The 27,029-nt window shown below is 40.5% G+C and overlaps 1 protein-coding gene across 4 annotated transcripts in view; it reads right to left on the bottom strand.

Annotated features, from left to right (window-relative positions):
• The window catches only part of rimbp2a (RIMS binding protein 2a), a 64,608-nt gene that overhangs the window by 14,619 nt on the left and 22,960 nt on the right, over positions 1-27,029 (bottom strand). For 3 of the 4 annotated variants that reach the window (XM_025062815.1, XM_025062811.1, XM_025062813.1), the window contains 11 exons: positions 17,287-17,376; positions 13,070-13,192; positions 9,868-9,972; positions 8,567-8,617; positions 7,563-7,764; positions 5,751-5,908; positions 5,568-5,647; positions 5,369-5,478; positions 2,962-3,771; positions 2,368-2,391; positions 601-752 (listed from right to left, as the gene is read on the bottom strand). In XM_025062815.1, the coding sequence (XP_024918583.1) occupies positions 601-752; positions 2,368-2,391; positions 2,962-3,771; positions 5,369-5,478; positions 5,568-5,647; positions 5,751-5,908; positions 7,563-7,764; positions 8,567-8,617; positions 9,868-9,972; positions 13,070-13,192; positions 17,287-17,376 (1,905 nt within the window). The remainder of the gene's footprint in view (positions 1-600; positions 753-2,367; positions 2,392-2,961; positions 3,772-5,368; positions 5,479-5,567; positions 5,648-5,750; positions 5,909-7,562; positions 7,765-8,566; positions 8,618-9,867; positions 9,973-13,069; positions 13,193-17,286; positions 17,377-27,029) is intronic. The other variant, XM_025062812.1, reaches the window with a different exon arrangement.

Raw genomic sequence — 27,029 nt, 5'->3', positions numbered from 1 at the left:
GATTTTGAGATGTTTTTGACCTAAATTTGGTAAGAATTTGTTAAACCTTTTTTAAGTCTCAAAGGTGTCAAGACATGTTTGCGCTACCTTAAACCACAATATTTTGTTGAGTTTGGTTTGTCGTTGTATTTTTTGTTTTTTTTTTCAAAATGACAAATTCTCAAGCCAGAATAAAGGTTAGAACAAATACTATTAGTGTGGCTGCCACATTTGTGTTGTTCTCTGAAAGTCACTAGAGGGAGTCAGAGAGCTTTTCCAAAATTGTATTCCTTGCACCGATACTGACTTTCCGTCAGGTGGCATTGGTGCTTTCACCAAGACTCTGATGACATCACACATACTGTGTGTGTGTGTGTATATATATATATATATATATATATATAGGGTATACATATAGGTTAAATGTATGACAATCCAGTCCATATTTTATGCAAGACACCCCCCAAAACACATACCCACAAATCACCTGTTTCTAAAAAGCAGAAGCCATGAAATCATCCTTGAACCCTTCCATCATCATTCATTATTCCCTACCCCTAATAGTCTAAGCTAAAATAAGAGTATATATCTGCTGGCTAAAACACTAGCACACTCACTAACCCTCTGTCCTTTAGTGCATACTGCATAACCAATGACATTTGCCCCGTTCGAGGTGCCTGTGGGCGACAGGGCTGGAGGCTTCCAGCAGACTTGTAGGACCCCCGGTGCCTGCCCACACAGTACCCGCACATCCTGTGGAGGCATAGGAGGACCTAGGAGTTGAGGGGGAAAACATCATTAGAGAATACACATGTAGTAATTTCTTAAAAATATAATAAAAAATACTATGCAAGTGCAAACAAGATAGACGGAGAGGTTCAAGCACGCTGTAGATGCATAAATAGTAACTAAAACAACCGTGCACAAAAAAGAAAGCGTGGAATGGTTTACTGAAAAGAAAACTGTGGGTTCATTTTTTATACGTTTAATTTATCCTGTGTTTAAAATCCATGCAGATTAATTCCATACAAAATAATCTGTTTTAGAAAAGAGTCAAAGATTTCAATTTATAATTTGATTAATCACAGGGAAGTAATAGATTAATCATCTTTGTAATAAATTGCAATTAATCATGATTATTCAAGATAAACCATATTCCTTAATATGACATTCCCAATATTAGATATATTGCTGAAAGATAAGACAAATAACAGCAGGTAGACGTTTGGGTGTCACACCCATTTTTGTTTTATTTTTTCTCACTGGAGCTTGTGGGATTTTAGTGCATCTTGAAAATGGCATGTAGAACGGGTCAAAGGTTACTTTCAAAACTTTGGCGAAGCCGTTGACCACAACTACATTCATCAGTCTATAGTCCCTCACCATCCATTTAACAATTGTATCAGTCTGCTCGTCAGTTGTAGACTTACTGCCCTGAGCTGGGCCACTGACCTACACATAAAAACACACGCTGATGGTATATTAAATTTTAGAAGCTTCGGTGAACATTAGATATACAGTTGGAGTATTTTTCTGTTTGCACTAAAATGTATTAAAATTTTTAGCTGATTAATTTAACAAATTAATGGAATTAACATCTTTTAAACCCAACTGTTAATTTAGACAGTCCCCAAGGTAAAGTATAAGAGAAAACACATAGTTATAGTGGACACTGCCTCAATAAACTAAGCATCAAAGGTACATATTTCTTGTAGTATAGAGCAAAATGTTTTATTTTGGTGTGCAGTACCCTAACCTTAGAGCCTTTTACTTTATGAAAAGTTAAAACAAAGGCAAACAAGAAGAAAGTGCTAACATCGGGGCTTCCTCAGAAAAAAAAAAAAAGAACTGATGTCTCAGCATGCAGGACACAATCCAGAGGGACCATCTACAGTCTGTCCTGTCTTCCATCCACTGGATAAAACATGCACAACCCCATTTGAGCAAAAACACATACACTGAGACAATGGTAACTTTCATGAGCAATGGACGGCCATTGCTTTATAAAGAACAGATAGTTCAGGGCTAAGCTGTAGGCTTAGGAACTGACTCATCACAAGCATAACTAATGTTATCGTTGGTGCTATTATAAAATTGTGTGCAATGACAAAAAAAGACTAGGGTAAAATTGCATTTTAATTTGGTCTGAAAAACATTTTAGGACCTAATCAGATTCACAGCTGGCAATCTTTCTGCATATGTGCTTGTTTATTCTCAGAGCCACAACAAAAATGCAGTTTTTCCCACGTGAACTTAGATGACATCATCATTCTCAGTCCCATGGATATAAATCTCTGCCATCCCTGTACAAAGGTTTTCAGGAGAAAACATGTCATTCAGTGCTAAAGATGTTGGAAACCCAGCACGGTATTGATGTTTTATTCTGACCTGTTCTGCAATATGGTGTTGGACCTGGACAAAATACACAACAGTGGCATAATAAGGCATCGCATTACTCATGATATTATTAGCCCCAGGAGAATAAAATGACCCAAAAGTATCCACAAGATATGACTCATCATTTAATTTGCATGTGATAAGAAGAATCATTAGCAATTAATGCACTCATGCTTTTGAACATTTGTTGAAATCTAAATTTTTCTTAGGACAATGAAGCGACAGTAGCATCACTTTGCCTGTGGTTGGTAGTTTAGCTTAAATTTTCTAGTTGTCAAATAAGAGGCTAACTAGGCTACGTGATGCAAGAGCACAGACTCTGTTCTTGAGAGGTGATCTCATGACTGGACTGGATCGGTCTGTTGTGACTGCACTCTGTAACGTTATGAACTTTGCAACATTCACTGCCACATTCTAGGGTAGTCACCCTAGAAGTCACCTAGTGGTGACTTTGCCCTAGTTGCATCTCTCATGCTAATATACTTAGGCTAACCTTTACAAACACTTGAGTATTTGGTGTGTATGACCATCGTCTGCAATAAAACATATTGACCCTGTAGGAGAATATAAATAAATGTTGCTGACCTGCAGACTGGGTGCAGAACTCCACACCAGCTTCTTTCCTCTCTCTCTGCTCCAGTGGCAGTTGCCAGGGCACTTGGTGCGGCTGTGCCACCACCGTCACTTTGTACACCGTCAGGGGTTTCAGGTTGTGGAAGCGTAGTCTGTATCTGCCTGGCTTTACCACTGCATGCTCCACCCCATCTAGGAACACAGTGTGGCCATAATTGCTGTTGCTGGGCAACCAGGAGAGCTCGGCAGTGTCACGCTGGATGTCATCCACTCGCATACCACATGGCGCTACAACCACGTTGGCTCCCACCAGCAAGGTGCACCGCAGCTCATCTGATAAGCCCCGGTCTGTTGCACATTGTACAGATACGCGATGGACACAGCCATCCAAGTCCAGCTTCTCCAACAAACACTTGGTCCGGCCACCATACTGGATAGTGGCACGAAGTTCACCGTCTACTAGAACGTTGTATCCAGAGATGGTACCCCAGCCAAAAGGCACTAGTGGAGGATCCCAGGCCACAATGACGCTCCGTGCCAGCTGCTTAATCAAGGTGATCTTTCGGGGATAAGGCACAACATCTTCAGCCAGGTCCTCAGGGTCAATAGGCCCCCCTGTGCCATTGCTACAGGGCACCAATGCATTAGATGAGCCTAAGAGGCCGTCCTGGGAGGCACCGCCATCTACTGGCACCAACGCCAAAGACATATGATCCAGTGGGCCCAGGTTTTCCCCACCTTCCCCAGGTGGTTTTTCTTTGTCCTGTACAAATTCTACAAAGTTGGATGGAACAAGTCCACGCTGGCCATCCAGCAGCTCTCCTGTGACACAGAAAATCACAAAAAAAAAAACACCAAAATATATATTTCACACCATAATTTAATGTAGTTCAAATAAGCAAAAATAGAGCAGTAGCTGAGTTCAGAAAAGCAAGGGGAGCAAAAAAAAACCTACTCTACCAACCACAGCCGGCCAGGTCAGGTTTTAACCCTGCGATCCTCTGATAAAACGCCAGATACTCCTAACAGTAGACCACAGGCTGCTAAGAAGATGTCATGTCTACCTAAGAAGGCCAGTCAGTACCTAGTAATCTTATAAATATATCGGTATATTCTGCCCTATGGTCGCGGAGTAAAACGTTGGAGGTTTACTGTGTTAATTGTTCTGTATTACGTATTATCCCCACAGACATTACATGCACCGCATGAAAAAGCATCAAGAAATCTGTCGGCTTATATTTGCTTTTATTCATGAAGAAAATTAAAGCCATTAATTAGGACTTAAAAACCATGTGTCGGAGGACTGTATGTTGGTGTGTGTAAGTGTATTATTTATTGTAGATTTGTGTTGCGTGTGTTTGCTGATGATTAAGCTGAGTTCCACTGGATTAGTCATCAAGCTAAAAGGGACCACAGTCCCATCTTGTCAACAGCTTGGTCTAAGGCCCAAGTCTCCTCCTACATGGTAAATACAAGGCTCCTCCACAATGCCGTGCAATCTCACCGCCCACAGTCAATGAATCAGCTGCAGCTGAGAGCGACTGTGTCTGGAGCTGTCTGCACTGACTGCAAGGATGGCCGGATCGGGGCATCCGGATTGGCTTTCTTCGCATATTTGAGAAATTACACAATAAACGAAATAAGCGCAATAAAATATAAGAAACTTTCAAGGAATGTATCACGTTTACATTTATGCATTTAGAGGAGGACTTACAGAGGAGGGCTAACGTTAATCAAGCATGTGGTTCCTCTGGGAATCAAACCCAGGACCCTCCTCTTGTGAGGCAGGCATGCTAACTGCCACACTATGGAACCACAGTAAATTGAATGGATGAATGAAAAATTAAAATTATGCAAACTATCAAATTTTTGATGGTCGCACTATAAAAGCTGGTTTTATTGATAGTTATAAAATATATGTTGTAAAATTGACTGATTTGAATGAAAGGAATGTTATACACACATTTATATGTGTTACAACTATTTGAATTAGTTTGCTCAAAGTTTTTTTTTTAAGATAAAAACTGTGTTTATGTTAGAAACATCACTTACATACCTTATTTCAATGTAATAAGTTCAGAAATAAAACCTAAAAATGTATTTTTTTAGATTTTATGTCCCAAATAAATCTTGGCATTGTGTTGTGTAGATGTTCGGAACAGCACCAAACTGTTAAATATGATTCCGACTCCCCATTAAAATACAGTAAAAAGCTTAATAAAACTGAAACGTTGTTGCTGACACAACTTGTTTTTTTACTTTCGTCTCGTCGTGAGTTAATGAAGGTAGATCATGACGGTGCTTGTTGTGACTGTTCCTGTCACGTCAGCAGAAACTCTGAGCAGCCAGTTGTTCCATAGAACTTATTAACCAAACAAACTATTAGACATGACACTTTTGTCCCCTTGGTTTATCTAACCTTCATAGAAGCCGTCATCGTCCATGTTGCCATAAACATACAGATACTTTCCGGCCACAAGGGGGAGCTCTGCTTCAGGGTGCTCATTTGGTCCATCGTAAGGATTATAACTAAAATAAAAACATAATAATAATTGACTTGCATGAAATACTAAATTATAAAGTATAAATACAATTTTACAAAAATACAGTGGTTGTACCTGTAGCGGGCAGTGCAGAGGCGGACCTGGCCTGTATAGCGTGGCTTGGACCTGGGTGACTGGTTGGCCTCATCCTCCATCTACAAATTGACAATAGAATTGTAATGATTTGTAATGACGACTCCTGAGCGTAAATGTATGTTAAAACCATTGCTGTGGGAATGTGATCTCACTTCGACACACCTCTGATAGGGTGGGCTTCAGGGGGCTGCCGGGATGCGCCGTCGTCACGGTTCCTGGTTTGACAGACAGCAATTCTGATCGTTGTTTATCTCCAGCTTCAGTTGAGTGGAAGGCGTGCCCGCAGATCAGTGTCGGTGCATTTGCCACGTTCTCATCGCCTGGACGTCCAAAGCAAACAGAAAATCAACTGTCATTCTGTCTGCAGCCATTTGCTGCGCATTGCACAGCTATTGATCTCCTGTTGCAGCAAGGAGGGTGGGGACAAACACTTTGCATGGAAGAGCTCGTCCATACTTATCATGTTGTCAGAACTGCCCTTGTCCTTAAATGCCACCAAGGACTATACCAGTGGAAAGGAAATATAAAAAAGGTAGTTTTGCATCACAACTGCATGTATTACAGCAGGAAATTAGGTGAACTAAATGCATCCGATGCATCACTGGCTTTCTTGCGGTTTTTATGAAGTGACTAATGTCATGCATTAGCGCTAAAGCATCAGAGAATTTCAGGTGAGGGGGAGGATAGCTAGCACTTCAGAAACCCACAGCCTGTGCCAGACCTTATGAATCTACATCACTGATATGGCTCTATTTGCTGGCTCTGCAAGCAACGCTGCGTGTTGTTAGAATACTAATGTGTGAAACCACATTCATGTCATACATCAGCTCTGGGATCAACTGGAGAGGATATTGATCAGCAGTAGCCAATATTTGCCATCAAAGCTGTCCACCTCTGGTCAGCAGTAAGCTGATCTGTGCAGGGATCAGACACGCTCTGACACTAATTTCAATCTGATAATAAGACCTTTTGATCACACATTAATACATATGCAATAGTTCAAATGTATTTATTCAGCTCTGCATTTGATAGCATTAGCAATACTGATCTACTGACTACATAATCATCAATGGAGAAAATATATATCAGTTTATCATTCTGAAAATAGTTATTTACTGACCTAAATAATATGTATTTCTTCATCTACGCAACAGTGACAGGCAAAACAACTAAATCACTCTTCTACTAATAACTAATACTGATCTAAATTCTTTAAAGAGAGAGAGAGAGAGAGAGAGAGCTGATGAAGAGGATTGTCACGTGTGCTTATCTTCAATTCTTGCAAATTTATCAGCTGCTGTGTTGAACTAAACAGGCCCAAACAGGTCACACTAAGCAGATTGTGTACAAATTGAAAGTAGACAATCATATTTTATTGTATGTACTTTTTAGGACATTTTTGTTTGTTGATGCACCTTTAGCTTTTTTTCTGATACAATATATACTATAAAATAATATATATTCTGTAGTTATAAAATGGTGGGGAAACAATGTTTTAAATTGTACTGTACTACTGCAAAAGCTGCACTCACTAAAGTTCAATACTTATTAAGGGCAGTACTACTTTTTAAAGAGTACTCAAGTCATATTTATTTTGGCTGGTAAATTAATATTGAAGACAACATTGTTTAATTTGCTCCCTGCACTATTTATTTTTATTTTAATATTTATTGTACATACATATTTGTGTTATTATTTTTGTTCATATCACTGCTATTCCTTTTGACTATAACGAGGTAAGAATGTATGACTGCATGAACCCTAAGCAAGGTTGTCCTCGACCCATATTTCATGTCTTACAATGAATCAGAATTTTAATTAAATCACAATCTTTGCACACAAATTATATTTTTTTAGTAATTAAGGGTATTTTTGAATTGTAAAAAGTTGGGAACTATACCCACAGAAAAGTCAAGATTTTATTCTATTAAATATGATTCTGACTTCATTAGAATGTTGTGAATACTAACCTACCTGTATCTAGATGAGAATCAAATTCGATGACCTCCGGTAAATTCTTCTCCAGTAAAAAAGGGATTGGGACTGTGGAAAATGTATTAATCTTTTGGATGTCCACTAACTGTGAGTGCAAGGGAAAATTCCGCAGCTCATTGGACAGCTGCTGGAAGTGTTCACTCTGTGACCTGCATCTCTGCTCCAGGTCACGAACCTTGACCTGTGACCAAAAAAAAACGAACACAGTGAAAGATGACATTAATGGGAGTAGGTGCAAAAAAAGAGAGAGATTGAATGCACAGAACAGCTATTAATCAACCACAGAAAGCTTAGTCTGCACATGAAGAGTGTTTTGGCAAATCAAATTCTTTTGAGACACGTCTCTGTATCTGTTCATTTGGATTAAACACAGAAGCAATTAGGAAAAAAATCCCCAAAGAGCCTTTTAGAGGCTTATAACAGCATGTAATATTAAACAACAGCATATAGATATTTGGATCCATGTGCATCCTAATGAAGCTATCTATTGCAGCTAAATCCTGATAGCAAAGCCTGTGCAGAAAAAGGAGTCAGAGGGGTTTTTATAACAACACAGACGTTGGCATATGAAGGAGAAATGACAGTAAAAAAAATGATCGTACACCTACACAAAAAACCTGGATTCACTGGGAACACCACGGGGTGAGGAAACTGTCAAAGGAACAAAATAAATACCTGAAACATTTTGTTCTTATTGTTCTGTCCAGATTCAAAAAAGGAAGGAGAAATTAAAAGAAAAGAAAGAAAGAGTGGAGCTAAACAACAAAACATGTGTTATTGATGAAGTGGAGGAAAATGGATATTAAACAACAAAAGTAGCAGTTAACATAAACCAATGAAAAGTAATAAAGTTTTGACCATAAACAATTTGGACCATTAATATAAAAGATTGAATTTGTAGGTTTTTCTTAACTGAGGCCAGTAATTATGACAATGAAATTTTACAGTAATTATAACATGAAAACAACAACTTTTCACCATACCTCTAACAAATGCACTGTTTCCTCATGCTCTTGATCAAGTTGTGCCTGAGCCTTGGGGACGGAAACACACAAAAAAAAAAACAGTTTGAGCTACAAAGACAGTCAAAAACAATAACTCCCACACTTGTTCTGATGACCAATTTTAAAATTAAATCCTACATTTTAATCTTTTGACTGAATTGTAATTGTAGTTCTGACACCAAATAATTCAATAGAACTGTTAAAAAAAATCATTTTAGGTTAGTTTTAGTCAACCAAATCACAATTATTTTCACCAACTTAGTTCAGTTTCATTAAGTTAACTATGTTAATGTTAAAAAAATGTTATCATTATAAATATTGTTATCTGACGATAATTGTAGTCTTTTTTGACATATTCTACTTCATATGTTATCCTGGTATCTTCATTATTAATGCTTCGGTCCTGTGGTGAATTTCAGACTGACTGTCTGCAGATGGCGAATCAAATTTCTAACGTTCGTTTCTTAAATAGTCGTTCAACACAGTTCACAGTGTGTCATGTTGTCGCTAACGTTAAAAGTATGTCACGCTTCATCACAAAGTGTTTATTCCCGCTCCAGACTTCATACCATCTTATGTTTATACCACTTCCGACACGCATTCACTATAGTTGAATGTTTGTTTAGTTGCCCCGCCTTCCAGTCAACAAACATCGCTCCGATTGGATCTAGAGCTCATTTCCACTTAGTTTATATCAGGATATCAGCGTTGATTGGACTTCGATTTTATTTGTTTGTTTTTATTAGTTGACTGAAACGTCAATATACTTCGCCATCCACATTCAGCCCTACACTACTTTCTATTAATTTTTGGCTCAGAAAATAAGGTCGTTGCCTTAGTGTTTGGCGAAAAGTATAATTATTATATAAATATGTTTTTTTTATTTCATATTAATGCAAAGACACACAGGAAGGTGACTCACGGTGACATCAAACAGACAATTACTCTTGGTACTGTTTGTTAAAAACCTTAAGAAATCTAGATACTAAAGACCAAAAGATGTTTTTCAGTTACTCTGCATTTTTCTGCAGATGGCAGCAGAAACTGCATGTCTGACAGAATCTGCAGATTTTTTTTTTTTGGACAACTTTCTGAGGTCTTTATATTTCCTGAGGCAGCAGCGATTCAGTGACAGTGATTCAGCACAAACCTGGTTACTGACACATCAGTGAGTGAACCGGCTGACGGCACAAAGCATGAAGTCAGAGCTCAGCGAGAAAAGCAATAAGTCACCCCGGTACTGATGATGAGGCTCTTGCTTTTATTCATATGGACCGTACCGTTTGCAGCTGATTGATCTCCTTCTGCTTGGAATGAAGGGCCACCAAGGCTCGTTCATGCTCCGTCTGTAGCTGCTGCTTCAGCCCGACAGTCTCATGCATATGCTATAGAGAGGCACAGATACAAAGGGGCGGAGGGAGGGAGAGAAAGGGGGGTGCGGGGAGTGAGGATGTGGTCATGGAGACTTTTATTGACAGTATCCTAAAAGAATCGCTGACCATAATCTTCACCAGTCTCTGTGGAGGGTGTCATATTGTGCGGTGTGTCACATTTTTTCTGTTAGGCGTGACATACAAAGTGTCGCTGCTCTCCCTGGGACGTGTTAATCTAACACTGACAAGAAGACATTTAATGTAGAACATCAAGAGCTTCAGGTGAGTGTGCAAAGATTGTGATGTCAGAATTTGGACATCAGACAATAGAAATTCCAAGATAGTTAAGGTTATAGGTCATTTGTGTAGATTCACCAGCAGCTGCCACACTGTCAGAAACAGAGTCAAGAGTTAAGCTATCTCTGCAGACGTTAGAAGTAGGGACTGCTTACAGTATAGTCCGATACTCATCAGTTTTCCCCAGTATTTTCTACTACTTCAAAAAGGCAAAAAGAAAAGCCTCTTTATGTCTTAGTGTGGCTCCGAGGTGTCTTAACCAGGCAGCTGCCGCTTTGCATAATCACAGAGAAAGCCTAAGCAGAAAAGGACTGAACTGTGAGACTGACAGAAAAAGCTTTTCCAAAAGCCATTTTGTTTAATCCTTGACTAGTCAGCTGGCTCATGATGAAGTCACATACATTTTCAGTGACTGCTGATGTTACTTTAAGAACAACATGCGGCTCCAGTGGAGCAACGCAAGGAAAATGGATGCAGACGTTCGTGCAGCAATTCACTAACTCTTTCTGAGAAGAAATCTGGCAGATATTTGATTAGTGAGTCCAGTCGTGTTCCCTGAAAAATTATTCTTCAACACATTAGCTAGATGTCTGTGTAGGTTCTCAGTCATCCAGATCATCTTATCCAAAAATAGTTACATCCAGGGCAACTGGATGGAGTAGGTTTGTTGAAGACGTTCCACCTCTCATCCCGGAGGATGAAGAACGGAGGTTAATCTTCAAGAAACATACTCCGTCCAGTTGCCCTCGATGTAACACATTAACTACTAGGTTTACAACTGAAAATCCCTGAGAGAGGTGAAGTAAGGCCAACTGGAACGAATGTTGTAAAACCGCTGAACACAATGAACAACAGCGGCTCCCTCCACAGGGAATTAATATACGAAATAATGGCCTTATTTAATAATAATACAAATAATAGCTCTAGCACCATTCAGGATACCCCAGATGCTTTACATGAGCCTGGGCAGGGGATTTGGGGGTGGGATAAGAAGGAACAGATTAAAGGGAAGAGAGAAGAAAACAATAACAGGAAAAGGAAACAGAAAAAATAGACTAAAGAAAAGGATGGACTGACAGTTTTGTGACAGATGGGGAAAAGCTGTGCTAACGAGGTTTTTGGGGATGAATGTGTTGGAGCATTGCAGATATTGGGAGGAAGGGAGTTCAAGAGTGTTGGTGCCGCCACACTGAAGGCTCTGTCCCCGAAACGTCTTAGTCTAGTCCTAGGGATAGAACTGTTCCAAATAAAGAGTAAAAGTGTTGATCAGTCAGAACGGTGACAAAGACTGAAGAAGAGCCAACACCGATAACTCAAGACACCGTAACAAGCATCTTTGCCAAAGTTCCGGATAAAGACAGAGCCTGAAAAGTGGGTAATTACGTAAAAGAACAACCCCCCAATCCCTCCACTCCCCCACCTACCCTCTGTACTCAAACTGGACGGGGTAATTTTCTCTAAATAGCCTTTCGTCTTCGTGATCAATACGCAATAAGGAGCAGACAAACCTTTCCTTGGCAGCATTAAGGAGGAGGACAGTTTCTCTGTCAAATATCGCCACAAACAGACAATCGATAGGAGACACAGGGAGGCTGGGATTTGTAATGAGAAGGCTTCTCACGCCGCCGTGAGACCGGCTCTGATTACTATTGGCAGAAACAGAAGACGGTGGAGGGGGAAAAAATGTGTATGAAACACGTGATAACTTTACTTCAACTTTCCAGGAAAGTTTCCTTAGAAAACACACACATGCTGAACACAGTGCCAGAGATTTGAATGATTTTCTATGAGGCAGTTTGGGTTTATTTACAATTACACACCCTTCAGAAAATCTTTGAAATCTTTATATCAGTTTTTTTTTTCTTTTTTCACCCACCTGTTGTTTAAAATAATGTTTGTTTTTTTTTACCCAAGTGCTTAACCCTAGAGTTTTTGCATTCCAACTGGGGGTGTCTGGAAATGAACCCACAACCCTCTGCCCATGAGTCAACCACACGATCTACTGAGAGACAGCGAACCCAGAACTACACTTAACTTATATTCTTAACATAATACTTAAGAGACTTCTAAGTTCAAAAGTATAGAGAAACGCAACCACAGACACTTCAGAGAATCCCTAACCTTTGCCCCCCCACAAATAAAAAGTGATGCCGACAGTAAACAGTTCTTTAAATAACCTGATGATGAGTGGTGTTTCATTTTGGGTGTGATTTAATTTAAATGATACGATGTACTTGTCACTTTCAGATGATTCCCAGCAGGAAGGGGAGCCGGTAACAAGGAAAAGCCTGACCCCCGCTCCCTCCCCTTCTGAGAACCAGGGAGAGGGACACTCACCCTGACACAAGTGTGATGCAAAGTAAAGAAATTTAAAAGTTGTCTGTGACATCTGTATCGAAAATACTGAAATAGTACATGGGTCTAGTAATAAATAATAACACAAATAATTGACACTGACAGATTTTTAATTACAACCTGCCAAAATGCTGAATAATGTTTAAGGTTATTGCATTATTATAAATATTACATTAATCACAGCAACAGGTCATGACCCCTGCATGCTCTTTCTTTCTGAATAATAACCAGACTGAAGATAGTAAACTGGATTTAGTTTCAGCAGTTGACTGTCTGGTGTGTGGTACAGGGCTCACTTTTACAAATACACAGGTTTTACATTCTTTTACAGGCGGAGGTGTGGTTTTATTTTCACAACTGCTCATTTACTGTTCTATTGTTTTTAAAATAAGAAACCTAGAGTCTTTTGAAGATGAAACAAATAAAAAAGAGTACAGTAAAGGCGGAGATGTCTGACCTTAAGAACCTGCTCCAGATTCTCTACTCTGCCCTGCAGTCGGCTCCTCTGCTGCTGGGCCACGTCTCTCTCTCGGCTCACTGCAGCACAGGTCTGTCTCAGCTGTTCATAATCTGACCGCACCTGCATGGTCACAAACAGACGGCACCATGAAAAAAGCCTCTGGATTCAAAACATAAAGCCTGTATTTTAGTACAAATGTAAAACATGTGGCCATGTTTGACTGTCCTGCCACTGGAGGCAGTGCTGAGTTCAGAGTTTGTGTCTTGTACAACATCAGAGGAAGAAACAGTGGTGGTCTGTGTGGACATTAAAGACAAAGAAGGAAAACGTGGTGGTCTATGTGGACATTGAAGACAGAGCAGGAGATGGTGATGGTCTATGTGGACATTAACGACACAGCAGGAGACGATGATGGTCTATGTGGTCATTAAAGGCAAAGCAGGAGACGATGATGGGCTATGTGGACATTAAAGGCAAAGCAGGAGACGGTGATGGTCTATGTGGACATTAAAGACACAGCAGGAGACGATGATGGTCTATGTGGCCATTAAAGGCAAAGCAGGAGACGATGAGGGTCTATGCGGACATTAAAGGCAAAGCAGGAGACGATGTTGGTCTATGTGGACATTAAAGGCAAAGCAGGAGACGATGATGGTCTATGTGGACATTAAAGAACAAAGCAGGAGACGGTGATGGTCTATGCGGACATTAAAGACAAAGCAGGAGGCAGAGGGGGGCTGTGCAGACATTGAAGACAGAGCAGGAGATGGTGGTGGTCTATGTGGTCATTAAAGACAAAGCAGGAGATGGTGATGGTCTATGTGGACATTAACGACACAGCAGGAGACGATGATGGCCTATGTGGACATTAAAGACACAGCAGGAGGCGATGATGGTCTATGTGGACATTGAAGACAGAGCAGGAGATGGTGATGGTCTATGTGGACATTAAAGCCACAGCAGGAGACGATGATGGTCTATGTGGCCATTAAAGGCAAAGCAGGAGACGATGATGGTGTTTGTGGACGTTAAAGAACAAAGCAGGAGACGGTGATGGTCTATGCGGACATTAAAGACAAAGCAGGAGGCAGAGGGGGTCTGTGCAGACATTGACGACAGAGCAGGAGATGGTGGTGGTCTGCGTGGACATTAAAGACAAAGCAGGAGGCAGAGGGGGTCTGTGCAGACATTGACGACAGAGCAGGAGATGGTGGTGGTCTATGTGGTCATTAAAGACAAAGCAGGAGATGGTGATGGTCTATGTGGACATTAAAGAACAAAGCAGGAGACGGTGATGGTCTATGTGGACATTAAAGACAAAGCAGGAGGCAGAGGGGGTCTGTGTGGACATTGAAGACAGAGCAGGAGATGGTGGTGGTCTGCGTGGACATTAAAGACAAAGCAGATGGTGGTGGTCTGCGTGGACATTAAATATGTGAGAAGATATGGGAGAAAATATGTGAATGGAGAAGTCCACATCCATATCTGTTGTTGTCCTTTCGTTGTCTTCTTCCTGCTGTTACTTTGATGAGCATGGATGAGCAACACTGCTCAGTGTAACTGTCATGTGTGAGGGACACGTCCCCAAGCTCTCAGAAAGCCAACTAAATTACAGCTATTGCAGATATGCATTATGTGATGAGAGTGGAGATACTGTACATCAAGATGCCTGAAATAGCAGCACAGAGCCCTAATGAAAAATCATATATAGCCATTTGGTCTTAAAGAAGGACGGTGTCAGGTAGTTTTTATGAGATCTGTCCTTTCAGGAGACTTATTACCCACACCCATGAATCAAGGACATGGCTTTTTCCTGTTGGTCCGGGGGTTGATTGGAAGTTCACACTGGGAACAGAAATTAATCAGCACATCTCTATTCCCTTGATGAGACAGAGCTGCTGACTGGATCATTCTGTATCTGGGCTTCTTCCTCAGTCACTGGCCTGAAGCTAAAGCAGCTTCTTCTTAAGATGTCCCTCACAGCCACCAGCAGGACCCTCCCTCTGACATCACCTCATTAAATAACCAAAAAAGACCAGTGCACAATAGGTAAGACTAATGTGAACAAAGGGCTACTGCAAAGGAAACAGTTCCATTAATATAAAGACATTTATGGCCGCCTCTGAGGCTGCACAGCCCTAACATCATCTGAACGACATCATTACATGTGTGTAGGATTTTTATACGGTAGAAATTCAAAGATGACCTATTGATTATTACATTAAAAAAAGGAATGGAAAAAATAACTGAAATTAAGACATGACAAGAGCAGGTTATAAAGTTCAACTGTTGTAAGACCAATAGCTTCACAAAACACTTAAAATGCATGAGTTCATTTTAGAACATAAAATAAAATCATACCATATACTGTAAGCCATTTTACACTCAAATCTATTTATCGCTAATTCTTTATTGTTAATTAAAAATATATAAATGTATTTAAAACTAAAAAGTTAAAGCAGGGCTAACACATTGGTTATTTTTTTGTTGCAAAATAAATTAGTTGGGTTTTTTTTTTAGTTATAATTTATCAAGTGCATGGTATGCAATAATTCATATATAGAAGTAGCTAACTGGTAGTCAAATCTGGCCCACTGAACCGACTAATCAGGCCCGCAACTGGATCCCAAAATAAACATCAAATAATAATGTTAGACAAAAATGTGAATTTTTATTTTCATTTTATTTGTGTGTCCAGAAAGATCCTGCACCTCTGAAAAATATAGTAGATATACAGCATAATAAACAATGTTATTCATGAAAATGCTGCTTAGCTTGCTAACATGCCTCCTTGTGATTTAGTTGCCTCTGTGCAGAGAAAATTATATTATTGTCATTTAATTTCTAACCACCTGAAAAATGCAATTAGTTAATTTGAAAATGATATGTAATTTTCAATTTGCACTGATGCAGCAATACACCAACACATCTATTGCTGACAACAACTACCCAGTGAATGTTAATTAAAACAATGTTTTAATGCAGACACACGATCAGAGAAAAAAACGTGTCGTCTACATTAAACCCACTCCTGACGAGCACAGAGGGCTTCAGGAGAACTTTTTTTTGGTGCTCGCTCAACACATTTAGCCAAGGCAGGATTTGAACCTGTTATCGGTTGATAACAGCCTGATCCTATTACCACTGGGCCACAGGCTGCCACTCCTGGGCCCATGACTCATAGCATTGAGACAAATATACAGTATATTATGGGGCCATGATGGCTCTAAACAGATAAACAGTATGTTTTGTGCTGTTTCTAAATGTAGTTAGCTTGGACGTCTCTGTGTGGATATGTGAAAAAGATCTTTTCTGGGACACACCAACTGAACACGAGCTATGTGGGCCACACTGAGGATAAAAAAAAAATCTAAAATTACTAGAATAGCTATATGTTTGCGAGAACAGAAATATTAGGACCAGTATAAGATAAAAAAAAAGTTTAGGAGAATAAAGCTATACATTTATGTTTCTGAGAATAAAGTCATAGGTTTAAAGATAATAAAGACATATAACTAAGATACATTTTCTGTTCTATATTTGTGATTTACCAAATTTTTATGGGAAAATGCTAAGAAACAAATGTCAAAGTAAAACTCTAATCTACAAAAATATGCTAGAGCTACATAGATTTAACTTCATAGAGTTGGTGGTTTTTAGTCGTTACTGTTCATCTTGATGGAGGCTTGACCAGAAAAGCAACAGTTCCATCAGATGGAATCTGTAACTGCTGCTTACAATGAAGTCGGTCCAACTTTTCAATATAATAATCGGATTAATTAAAAGACTAGCTGTGGATTAATTGTGATTAATCAGAATCATGATTACTAACTATTTGGAGAATAAACATTATAATCATAATGAATCACTATTAACACAATTAATCATGATTAATTAAGTCACTTCTAAATATGGGGAAAAAATGTTCTTAATATTTCTGGATCAGAAATGTCACGCCTTTTTATTTTATTTGTGACTAATCCAAATGATGGAATTATTAACATGGAAAATGTCCAAATAAAAATAATCGACTATGTATTAGAACGTGAATGGATGATGGGATTACAGGATACAGTGCAGGCCATTTCCCACCTGCTTTGAAAGTGTCACAAATCTAAGTCAGATTAATCTTAACAAATGATATGATATATGATAACATGATTGAAATGTTAGTTGCCTACAGAACATTAAACACAAGAGCACGGGTGTCTCACCTGATCATATTTAGATGACTTCAGGTGAAGGTCGATCAGCTCAAGCTTCAAGCGGTTTTTCTCCTGCAGAGCAGCGTGGAGCTTTGCTTTCTGAAGAAACAGAGACACAAGGTTCTTCAACCATTTCTTAGAAGGATGGAAAAATCTGCAACTTGTAGAACCTCAATGTCTATTTTTCTTCAAAAATAAATTAATAAAAATGAAGAGTCTGGACTTTAGTTAACTGATAATTTGATTTAATAATTTCTTTAGTGTATGGACTTTATGGATGTTTTGGAGTGGAAACTTAGAAACATAAAAAATGTTGAATCCAAAGTGGAAAAAATGAAAAAGAACATATCAATAGGTATCTCCAGGTGACTTGAGGTTTGGCAGCATTTAAAAGGGATTTACATAAATAAAACTGCGAGGTTCCTATCCGCACTCACCAGATTTACATTCAGAAGTTTGCATTGCCACCAGAGCTGCAGGTACTCAAGCATTACATGATTAAGACCGACTCAAACTAGGCCAGTGTTCTCCTCCTATCACAGCCCTGAGCCTCGCTACAGTCGTTTCAATGTGACTGGTCATATCCAGGCTCATTATACTGCTTAATATTGGTGCAGCCAACCTAAACTAATGACTATCATTCTGAGCGCCGCCTACTGTAACCACTGCAAAAATAATAATACAGAGTCATTTTCTTGATTTGACTTCATATGTTAGTGAACACTGTGTTGCTGAGAAGTTTTTCCATTTGCATACTGACAGGATGACTGAACTTTGAAAGGTAAAGTATGCAAAAAAAGATTAAACAATGAAGTATTGAAAAAGTAATGTCTACAGTCCTTTTATTTGGCAACTGCAACCTATTTGCCAACCTTGAAGTAGTCAGGGTTGGGGGGAGGGGCGGGAACAGCTGATCAAAAAAATCATATTAGAATTGTATATAAAACAGGCTGGTCCTGAGGTTAACACTATACAACAGTTTATTAACTGGTGGCCAGTGGATTATTATAGTGTCCATGTTGAGACACGTCTCTCACTCCAACACCATTGAAGATGGATCACATTACATCTTTATCTATCTATCTATCTATCTTTTATCAGCACAAAATGAGAAAATCCGTAACGTCAAGCCAAGAGGAAAAGGTCTATAACTAAGAGACGGTAACTGATGAGTTCCATGACAGCAAAGAGACAGTGGAGACACCTATAGAGAACAGACAGGGACAGGAAGACCTAATGAGTGGGTCCACTGGCTGCTCCTGGTGGAACTGTGTTGCCACCTCACATCACTGCACTCCGCCACACCTTCCCACTACAGCAGCAGCAGCAGTAGCCAGTAATGAGTGTGTCCTCCTGCTGCTGATGGTTAATTATAAAGACGGGCTGCATCATGGGGTGTCAGCTGCAGTCGCTCCCCGTGCCAGCACCCCAGGACATGGCTTTGTATGGAGTTGTCACCATAAGGAAGCAGGGCAGCGGCAGCAAGCGATGAAAGGTTATCTCGAATAAGAACGGTTACAGCAGGTGAGGTTGTGGACAAATGAAGGAATGGTTTTGTTGTTACTGTGTGATAAGAACAGGAACAAATGAGAGTTCGGAGAAGTGGACGATGTTTCACAGGTTTCTTTTTATGGGCCGTTGGAACGATGTCTCTCTTTGTCATGTCCTCCCACTTCCTGTGACTCACACGTTCACAGCTCGCCTCAACACTCTTTAACATCTTGTAACCGTAACGCTACTGTGTAAAAGCCAAGGGGCACAGGCACATATTTTTGTACCGCTGCCTGTGAATAAATAGAAAAGAGAAGTCCTCCTCACTAATTTACGTCTCGACTTCTGACTGCATCTAGAGTATCTTCATCCTCCATTATCAACATGTCTTTTATTCACTCCACTTCCCTATGAATTCAACTGCTTATTGTCGTCGTCATCTGACAGAACCTTAAGATACAAAGAAAGCATCAACAAAGTGTGGTTTCCTTGTTGCAACAAAATCCACCTGATTAGATGAGGCAGTGGATTTTCTGAGAGGGCAGCGCAGCCACTGCTGGTATAGGTAGAAACATCTGCCTCTTAGCAATTCAGCAAAAAGCTGAGTGATTGCTTTTGGTCAGTTTTTTTTTTCTGGTCCAAACCAGATTAAGATGTTATTGTTCTGCAAAATCTCAGATGGAGTTTCTGTGTGACAGAAGAATATACAGGCAGAATCAAACATTTGCTTCTAAAGGTGGGGGCCAAGGGGGTTCAGGAGAAACGGCTCCAAAGCTGATGTTGTTGTGATGAAAAACCGATGAAAAATGAACCTGGAGATTTGTTCCAACGGCTACCGCTGAACGGGATTCTTGTAGGCGGAGGATTGCTTCATAAGCTGCCAGGAGGTTTCTCATTAATCATAGGTCATAGTAGAGCACTTCTCCACTTGTACCACTCACTATGTAGTGTAGGAAAGACACTGAAGATGTCTTTTTTTCATCTGAGATTTAGTGAAGCCCCTAGGGATGTAAGAAAATATCAATGCATTGAAATATCGCAATATTTGGTTTTATGATACATTATCAATTCTACAGCAGTATCTGATTTATTATTAACAATTAACATGCAAATATTTATGGTATTGAGTGATTTTTGTGTTGCATTTAAACCTTTGGGACTTTGTATCAAACAATATTAGGTGTTTTTCCAAAAAAATCCTGCAAATGCTTTTATATTTTCTCTACAAAGGCAGATTCCTCTGTTTTAGTCAACCTGATGTTAAGAACGTAACAACATTGTGTGTTTACTATGCTGACAGTTTTCCAACAATTAAACTGTTTAAAAAAACTCAATATATCATCGTTCCTATAGTATCGCAGTATATCGCAGTATATGGTATTCTTGCCATTGTATTCTGATACGTTTTGTACAACCAGACTCTGGTCAATGCACACTCCCAGAAGCCACACTGTCCACATTTCAACATTTATGGATAATGTGTTTCACTGCTCACACTGTAAACTGGATTAAACCAGACATTTGTTCTCTGTCATTAACACAAATTAGACAACTTTTTTTATTGCGTCTAGATTTAGGGGTCAGTGTTACGGACAGCTCCCCCTGCTGGTACTAATCCTGTCCATACTAGTGAAAACAGAACGTCTTCCAGCTGCTGACCTCCTCAGGGTTCACCATAGGGGATAAATCCTGTGATTTAAAACAGGCTACTATCGCAGACGCCCTCCCTGATGCAACCATCCCCATTTCTGTGGGCCTGGAAACGACAACACGTACAAGTGTTGCTGGGTGTAATGAGAAAATGAGGTTAAGTGTATTGTCCTGGGAGAAACCACACGCTGCTGAAACCACATTCTCTGCCTCCTGATTGGATGATAAATCCCTTTTACCCACTGACCTTTGGTTGCCCCTCGACTCAACCTCTAAAAACAGCCTTTAGTTCCAACTTTTATTTGTAAATGTAATAGATTCCTGCGAGTTATTTAAAATTCACGATGGTGTGTTAGTGTGTGTAGGAGGGGTTAGAAAATTGAAATGGGATTTTATTTCTACTCTTCTCTGTCATACAACAGAAAATGACCTTTCCAAATGGAGGCTGCTGCTTTTCATATGAGTCACATTAGCCGACTGATGATTCCGCTCTCGTACGACAGTGCTGCTGGGTCACATGACACATCTACTGTATATTTCCTCGGTGATGGATCACCTGGAACCTCAAGCACATTTGCAGACACGTGTCAGACTGGAACGGGAGAAAGCCGCTGACTAAATGTACAGGTTGGCAGCGCTAACGGTAAAGTATTGTCAAACGGCAGTGCGCTCATTACTGTAATTACTGAACAATTAACTACGGCGGTGCCTTGGAGTTTTCAAGGTGGAGGCTGAACTTAAAGGTTGCGTTACATTCTTACTTAAGATATTGGTTATGAAAATGTATTGGAGGCGTGCCGGGAGATTTATTGTGTAGCATTAGCAAGGTCTTCACTGCAGCATAAAGGATGATATATAACACAGAGTGTGTCCTCTGAAGGTGTTAGCCCTCACACAGCCCATACTGGGACTTCACTCCCACTTGATCTCCAGCCAAACATCAGCTTTCTTGGCAGACGGTGAGCAGTTTTTTCTCAAGATCATTTTGTTTACGATGCTGTTAATACCCTGTGTTACAACACAGACACGAGACCTGCACTGGTGTTTTAAAACACAGCCCAACCTTGAAGTCATGTACTCTTCATGAGGACTGTTGTTGTGTTCTGAAAATGTGGCCTTTACTCGACCTTTAGCGTCGCTTGACTTTTCTTGGTGCTCATCATGAAGAGTGGCTGCTGCTAAATGTTACCATAATGTCATCGGGAGATTATTCATCGCCTGCTGTTCAACGTTTTCTTCTTATTGAGGCAGTTCTGTGCCACACTGATGCCTTAACAGGTGCCCAATACATAAAACATTCATGTGTGTCTGTTCTGTTGTTAACGGCAGCGTGTGTGCACGTCACACCGACAGATGACCTGATGGGGCCAGTATAGTGAAGTGTAGAATCAAATGTTCTTTTCCTACAAACAAATCTCTGTCTGTCCGTCTGTCTGTCCGTCTGTCTGTCCGTCTGTCTGTCCGTCTGTCTGACTCTCTACCTGCCTTCCTTCCTTCAAACGTCACTGCTTGCCAACCTCCCTAAGCTACCCACCTCCCTGACTACTGTCATTTCCATGCTATAAAACACTACTTTGTTCACACGCTTTGAACCCTGTAGCTTAAACAATGATGCGGCTAATTTCTGGATTTTTACGGGCTAACAAAGTTCATACCGCTAGCGATCAATGCCTTATCTGGTAGGCTACTGTGTGTTATACTAGTAGCGTACGTCTGTCTGTGAATGGCTGTGTGTATATATGTGCGTGGGAAGAAAATGTGAGTTGGTTATACAGGAGCTGTTAAAACTCTGTTTCTGTTCTGTTGTGGTCGGAGTGGCTGATAATAAAGACCCCAACTTCACTGTTTCTGTTTACCTCTGAGTTAGCCCTGGAGCTAATGTTAGCTTCAGCCCTGGAGCAGATCACTAAGTCTGCCATGTGCATTCCAACTACGGTCGGGGCGCTGAAGCAGAAAAGAGCTAACGTGTAACCAGTCGCGTTACAGGCACTGTTCGGAAACCTGCCCACTACCAAACCTACCTAGCTATTTAGCGACCTAAAGTCATATCTTCCCACCTGCCTACCTCTATACAGTACCTGCCTGTCTGTCTGTGAAAGTCAACTACTTATCACTGTGACACAGCACATCACTGTACACAATGAATGTTATTTTATTTTTATTTTTAGCCATCACCAAAGTCAGCAGGGGGCAGCTAAAGTGAGCAGTGTGTGGGGACGGTGCCATGATCAGAGCACCTCAGTGGTAACTTGGCAACTGGTGGACTCAAACCTGAAACCTTCCAGACCCACGTCCGCTTCCTTAACCAATCCCTGTCTACCTGACAACTACTTATCCATCTACTCACCTACCTACTGTACCTGGCCAAGTAACCTATGTTTGTTGTTAGAAGAAGCTTTAATGTAACCACCAACTATTAGTAGAGTCAGTTTATAACATTATGTGACAAAATACTAAATCAGGTCAATGTGTCAAAGAACCAAAAAAATAAAATAAGAGCAGACTGTGTTTTGATCAAATGTCCTATTTTTGTGCAGCTCTTCTATGGCTGCCTCCCTCAGGACAAGAGACGGTGGAGACTTTTATGAAGAAGGTAGACAGAGCAGAGGCAGGGAGAGGCTGGGGACGCAGTCAGTAGAGATTAACTTCTCCTCCACCTAACACACACATTCTCATTCACCTCAATCCTCCACCTCCTCTGTCACTTCCTCTGTATCTCATCTGAGGTCTGCTCAGTCCCTCTGAAGTGTGCACCTGGACATCCTGAAGCAGGATGGAAATATGTTGGTCATTTTTATAAGATGTCCAGCTGTTAGTTAAAGGTTTGTTTGTTCAATTTATCAGATTAATGCACAATATTTTCATATTGAAGAAATATTTATAATTTGCATTATAACATTTTTTAATACCTTATGGAGTACTTACATCTTGTCTTATCTTTTAGTTACCACCGGCTCTTTGAGGCCAACCACCAAAACAAGTCTGACACCCTTGGCCTAAGTTCACAAACAATGTCACCCTAAAGTTTCATAAGTCAACACGTCTCATCAAGTTCATACTGTGATTCAACATTTTCCTCCATTTATTCTTCCCAGGTCATTTTTGAGGCAGTGGTCCGACTGTTATCCAAAACTGCACTACTGTTACTTTAACTGTTTCCAAAAGTCCCAAAACTGATTTACAGTAATACCTCGAGATACAAGCGTCCCGACATACGAGGATCCTGACATACGAGCAAGCCTTCGAGCTAATTTTTGCTTTGAGATACGAGTAAAAACTTGAGATACGAGCACGCTTCCAGACTCCGATGCTAGGTGGCCGAGCACTCGGAGCAGCCCACGCCACTTCACTCATTCACTTCACGTGTTTGTCAATTTCCGTACACATCTCGCAAAAGTCTTTCGTATTGTGTTTGCGATATCTACGTGATTTTCTCTCTCTTTTGTGCATCATTCTTCATAATAGTGATGAGTCCTAAGAGAGTGAGTGGTAAGGATGGTAGTGAGAAGAACAAACACATGATGACCACGGAAATAAAGCATGGAATTGTCGATAAATATGAGCGTGGTGCCCGCTAAAGAAGGAATACAAATTGAAAAAAGCAAAAAATAAATAAAATAGAAAAGTAAAGTAAAGTTAATTCTAAGTTTATGTAAGTTACGTAGTGTCTAAGTGTCTAATGTCTAAGGTACTGTACGGAATCAAGTGTCTACATAGGGACCAACTCTCTTCCCTCCCTCCTCCTCCATTAGCTGCTACTGTATCGTCTGTCTCGAAGGTAAGAACTCATAATTAAAACCACATTTTAGTTTATATCACAGGAATCCTTATATACTATTTGTGTGTGTTTTTTCATTGTTATTAGTACTAATAAGGAAGTTTTTTTAGAGGGTCGTAACGGATTGATTTTTTTCTGTTATTTCTTATGGGAAAAATGATTTGAGATACAAGTACATCGAGCTACGAGCTCGGTCCTGGAACTGATTATGCTCGAATCTCGAGGTATTACTGTATTTGGATTTCACTTATTTCCCACTGTGGGCTGCTGTATGTCCCAATTACAGTAAACATGCATATCTGTAAGAAGTTGTAAACAAGGTTGGAAAGAAAGGAATGGAGTTCGTCAGAAAAGTTGCTCCTGCTGCACTGCCTACACACAAACCTCCAGGGAAAATCCTTGGCTTCTTGGAGAATACACACACAGCCCCGGGGATGTGTTTTAAAAATATATCTGCATGAGTGTTTACTGACTCGAGCGTGTGTGGGGGGGAGTATGTATAGATATATAGTGAAACACGGCACATCACATGATGTGGGCCAAGGAACTTCCAGTCACGTCGATGACATAACGCGGTTGATGTGAGCAGGACCTTTTGTTTCCTAAGGCTACACGAGGAAAATCATAAAGGGCGGCAGAAAAGAAAAGCGGGGCGGTGCTAACGAGCGAGGGCTAAAGATGGCAGTGTGTTTAGATAGACCTTCACTCTTTAACACACAGTAGATGAACACATGTGAGCACTGACGCTGAGGCAAAGGCATACACTCACTCACATGGCCAGGCAGCGTGCAATAGGTCTACGCACATTCATCCCTATGAGTGCAGTTGTGTGTACACATGACTGCCCCTTAATCTGAAGCAACACCATTGCCCCCCAGCATCCCCCCACCCCCAACAGAAGGTGCTGAATAATTTAAATCTGACCCCAATGCACGTCTCCTTAAATGTACAGTTTGCTGGAAATTGACTGGGAGGAGGTTTCCTCAGCATCACTGAGGAGACAAGAACATAAAAAACATCTGCAATAAATACTACTATCTACTGCTGTCCCAACTGACAACCTATGTAGGCCATTTTCATACTACAGGAAAAGGTGTACACAAGGTAAACACAGGAAAAAGACACTAACCAAAGAGGTAAGGAGTAGTGAAGGACGCCCTGTGACGATGACAACTTTTGCTGGACGATATATTGGCCCACAAATTATTACTAACAGACGATAATATTTTCAATATTTTTAGACTAACTAACCACTAATGGAATGATAGTATATCATAATAATGCAAGTATACCTTTATACACCTATATATTTTTTAGGATGCACTAATTTTCTACGGCAGTGATTTCCAACCACTGTGCCGTGGCACACTAGTGTGCCGTGGAAAATTATCCAATTTCACTTAATTGGTCTGAAAACTATTATTTATTTATTGCATATAATCTTTCTTTGCTTGTCAAAGCATAAAAGACAGAACAATTAAATGCTCTTCTGCTAGGTGGCAGCAGAAGGCTATGAAAAAAAAAGATAATCAGAGTTGTTGAAGAAGATCTTTGTGAGTGTCTTTCTTCAATTCCTGCCAGTATATCAGCATTGTCTTCAACTAAACAGGAGGAGATTTTAGTCAATGATGAGCTCATTTAAACTGGAAGATTATTATATTTCATTACATTGACTTTTTGTGAGATCTTTGGTTGGTGGTGTGCCGTGAGGTTTTTCCTGATGATATATATGTGCCATGGCTCAAAAAGGTCTTATGGTACCTGAAGGCCCTGAAACATTTTTAATTGAAATTAGAAAAGTGCTGCTTCTTCTTAAAATACACATTTTTGGGTTTTTTTATATCATATCATTTGACAAAGCACACAATATTAACTCTAAATTAGAACTGAATTACTGAAAGTCTCCTCCTGTGCTCAGAGCATCGGCAGCACCACAGGAAAACGAGGAAAATGACCGCTGCCATGGCTACAGCCCTAACCTTGCCTGAGTAAATGCTGAGGCTGACTTTAATCTCACAGCCACAACAGAACCACAGTCATCTGGACATCATCATGTGTGGACTTCTGCTTAACCTTCAGTGAGCCTCATATGGAAACATTGAAGAAACAAAAAACAGATGCACATAACTAAGTTTCAGGTCTGCACTGAGCTGAGCTCCGTGGTGAGAACCAATGGTTGACAGTAGGAGGAGCCACTCTGACTGAGGTCGTGTTCCTCATTTTATCTAATCGTCCTTGGTGCTCAGTCCGCCCCAGACCTCTGTCCTGTGTCTAATAATTTAGGTCCTAAGAAGCACTGAACAAGGAAAGGATTTTATAGAGATGCGAGGAAAAAAAGGCAGGTGCAAATTAAGATGGAAATGGATTGAGAATTTGATTAAACTGAAGCCAAAAAAGAAAACTACAGAGAGCAGCTTCATTAGGACAAAAAACAGGGATGCGCTGCTGACAGGATGTTATTCTCCCATCCCTTCATTAAAGAGCTCACCTCAGCACACAGCAGCCTGATCAAATTATGGAGCGATACAAAACCACAGAATGAGACAAAGTTTGGGGGGGGGGGCGGGGGGGGGGGCAGCAGCAGCAGCAGTAGCGGTGGTGGAGGCGGCGGCGGAGGACTGGGTGTCGGAGTTGGTGTTCACAACCTGACACGCCGCAGTACGGTCAGCCTGCTAGATACCTATCAGAGATGCGGGCTTAAACGAAAGAGTGAGGAGCTTGATAACAACAGCAGTGTGCAGATCATTGAGGAGCACGGTCCACTGATGATCCAGAACGGAGCAGCCAGCGGTGCCACTGTGGCCACCGTGGCCACTGCCACCTCCACGGCACC

The sequence above is a fragment of the Cynoglossus semilaevis genome, chromosome 14 (assembly GCF_000523025.1).
Source record: "Cynoglossus semilaevis isolate Cse_v1.0 chromosome 14, Cse_v1.0, whole genome shotgun sequence".
Taxonomy (NCBI): Eukaryota; Metazoa; Chordata; class Actinopteri; order Pleuronectiformes; family Cynoglossidae; genus Cynoglossus; species Cynoglossus semilaevis.
This window is presented reverse-complemented; position numbering and strand designations above follow the sequence as displayed.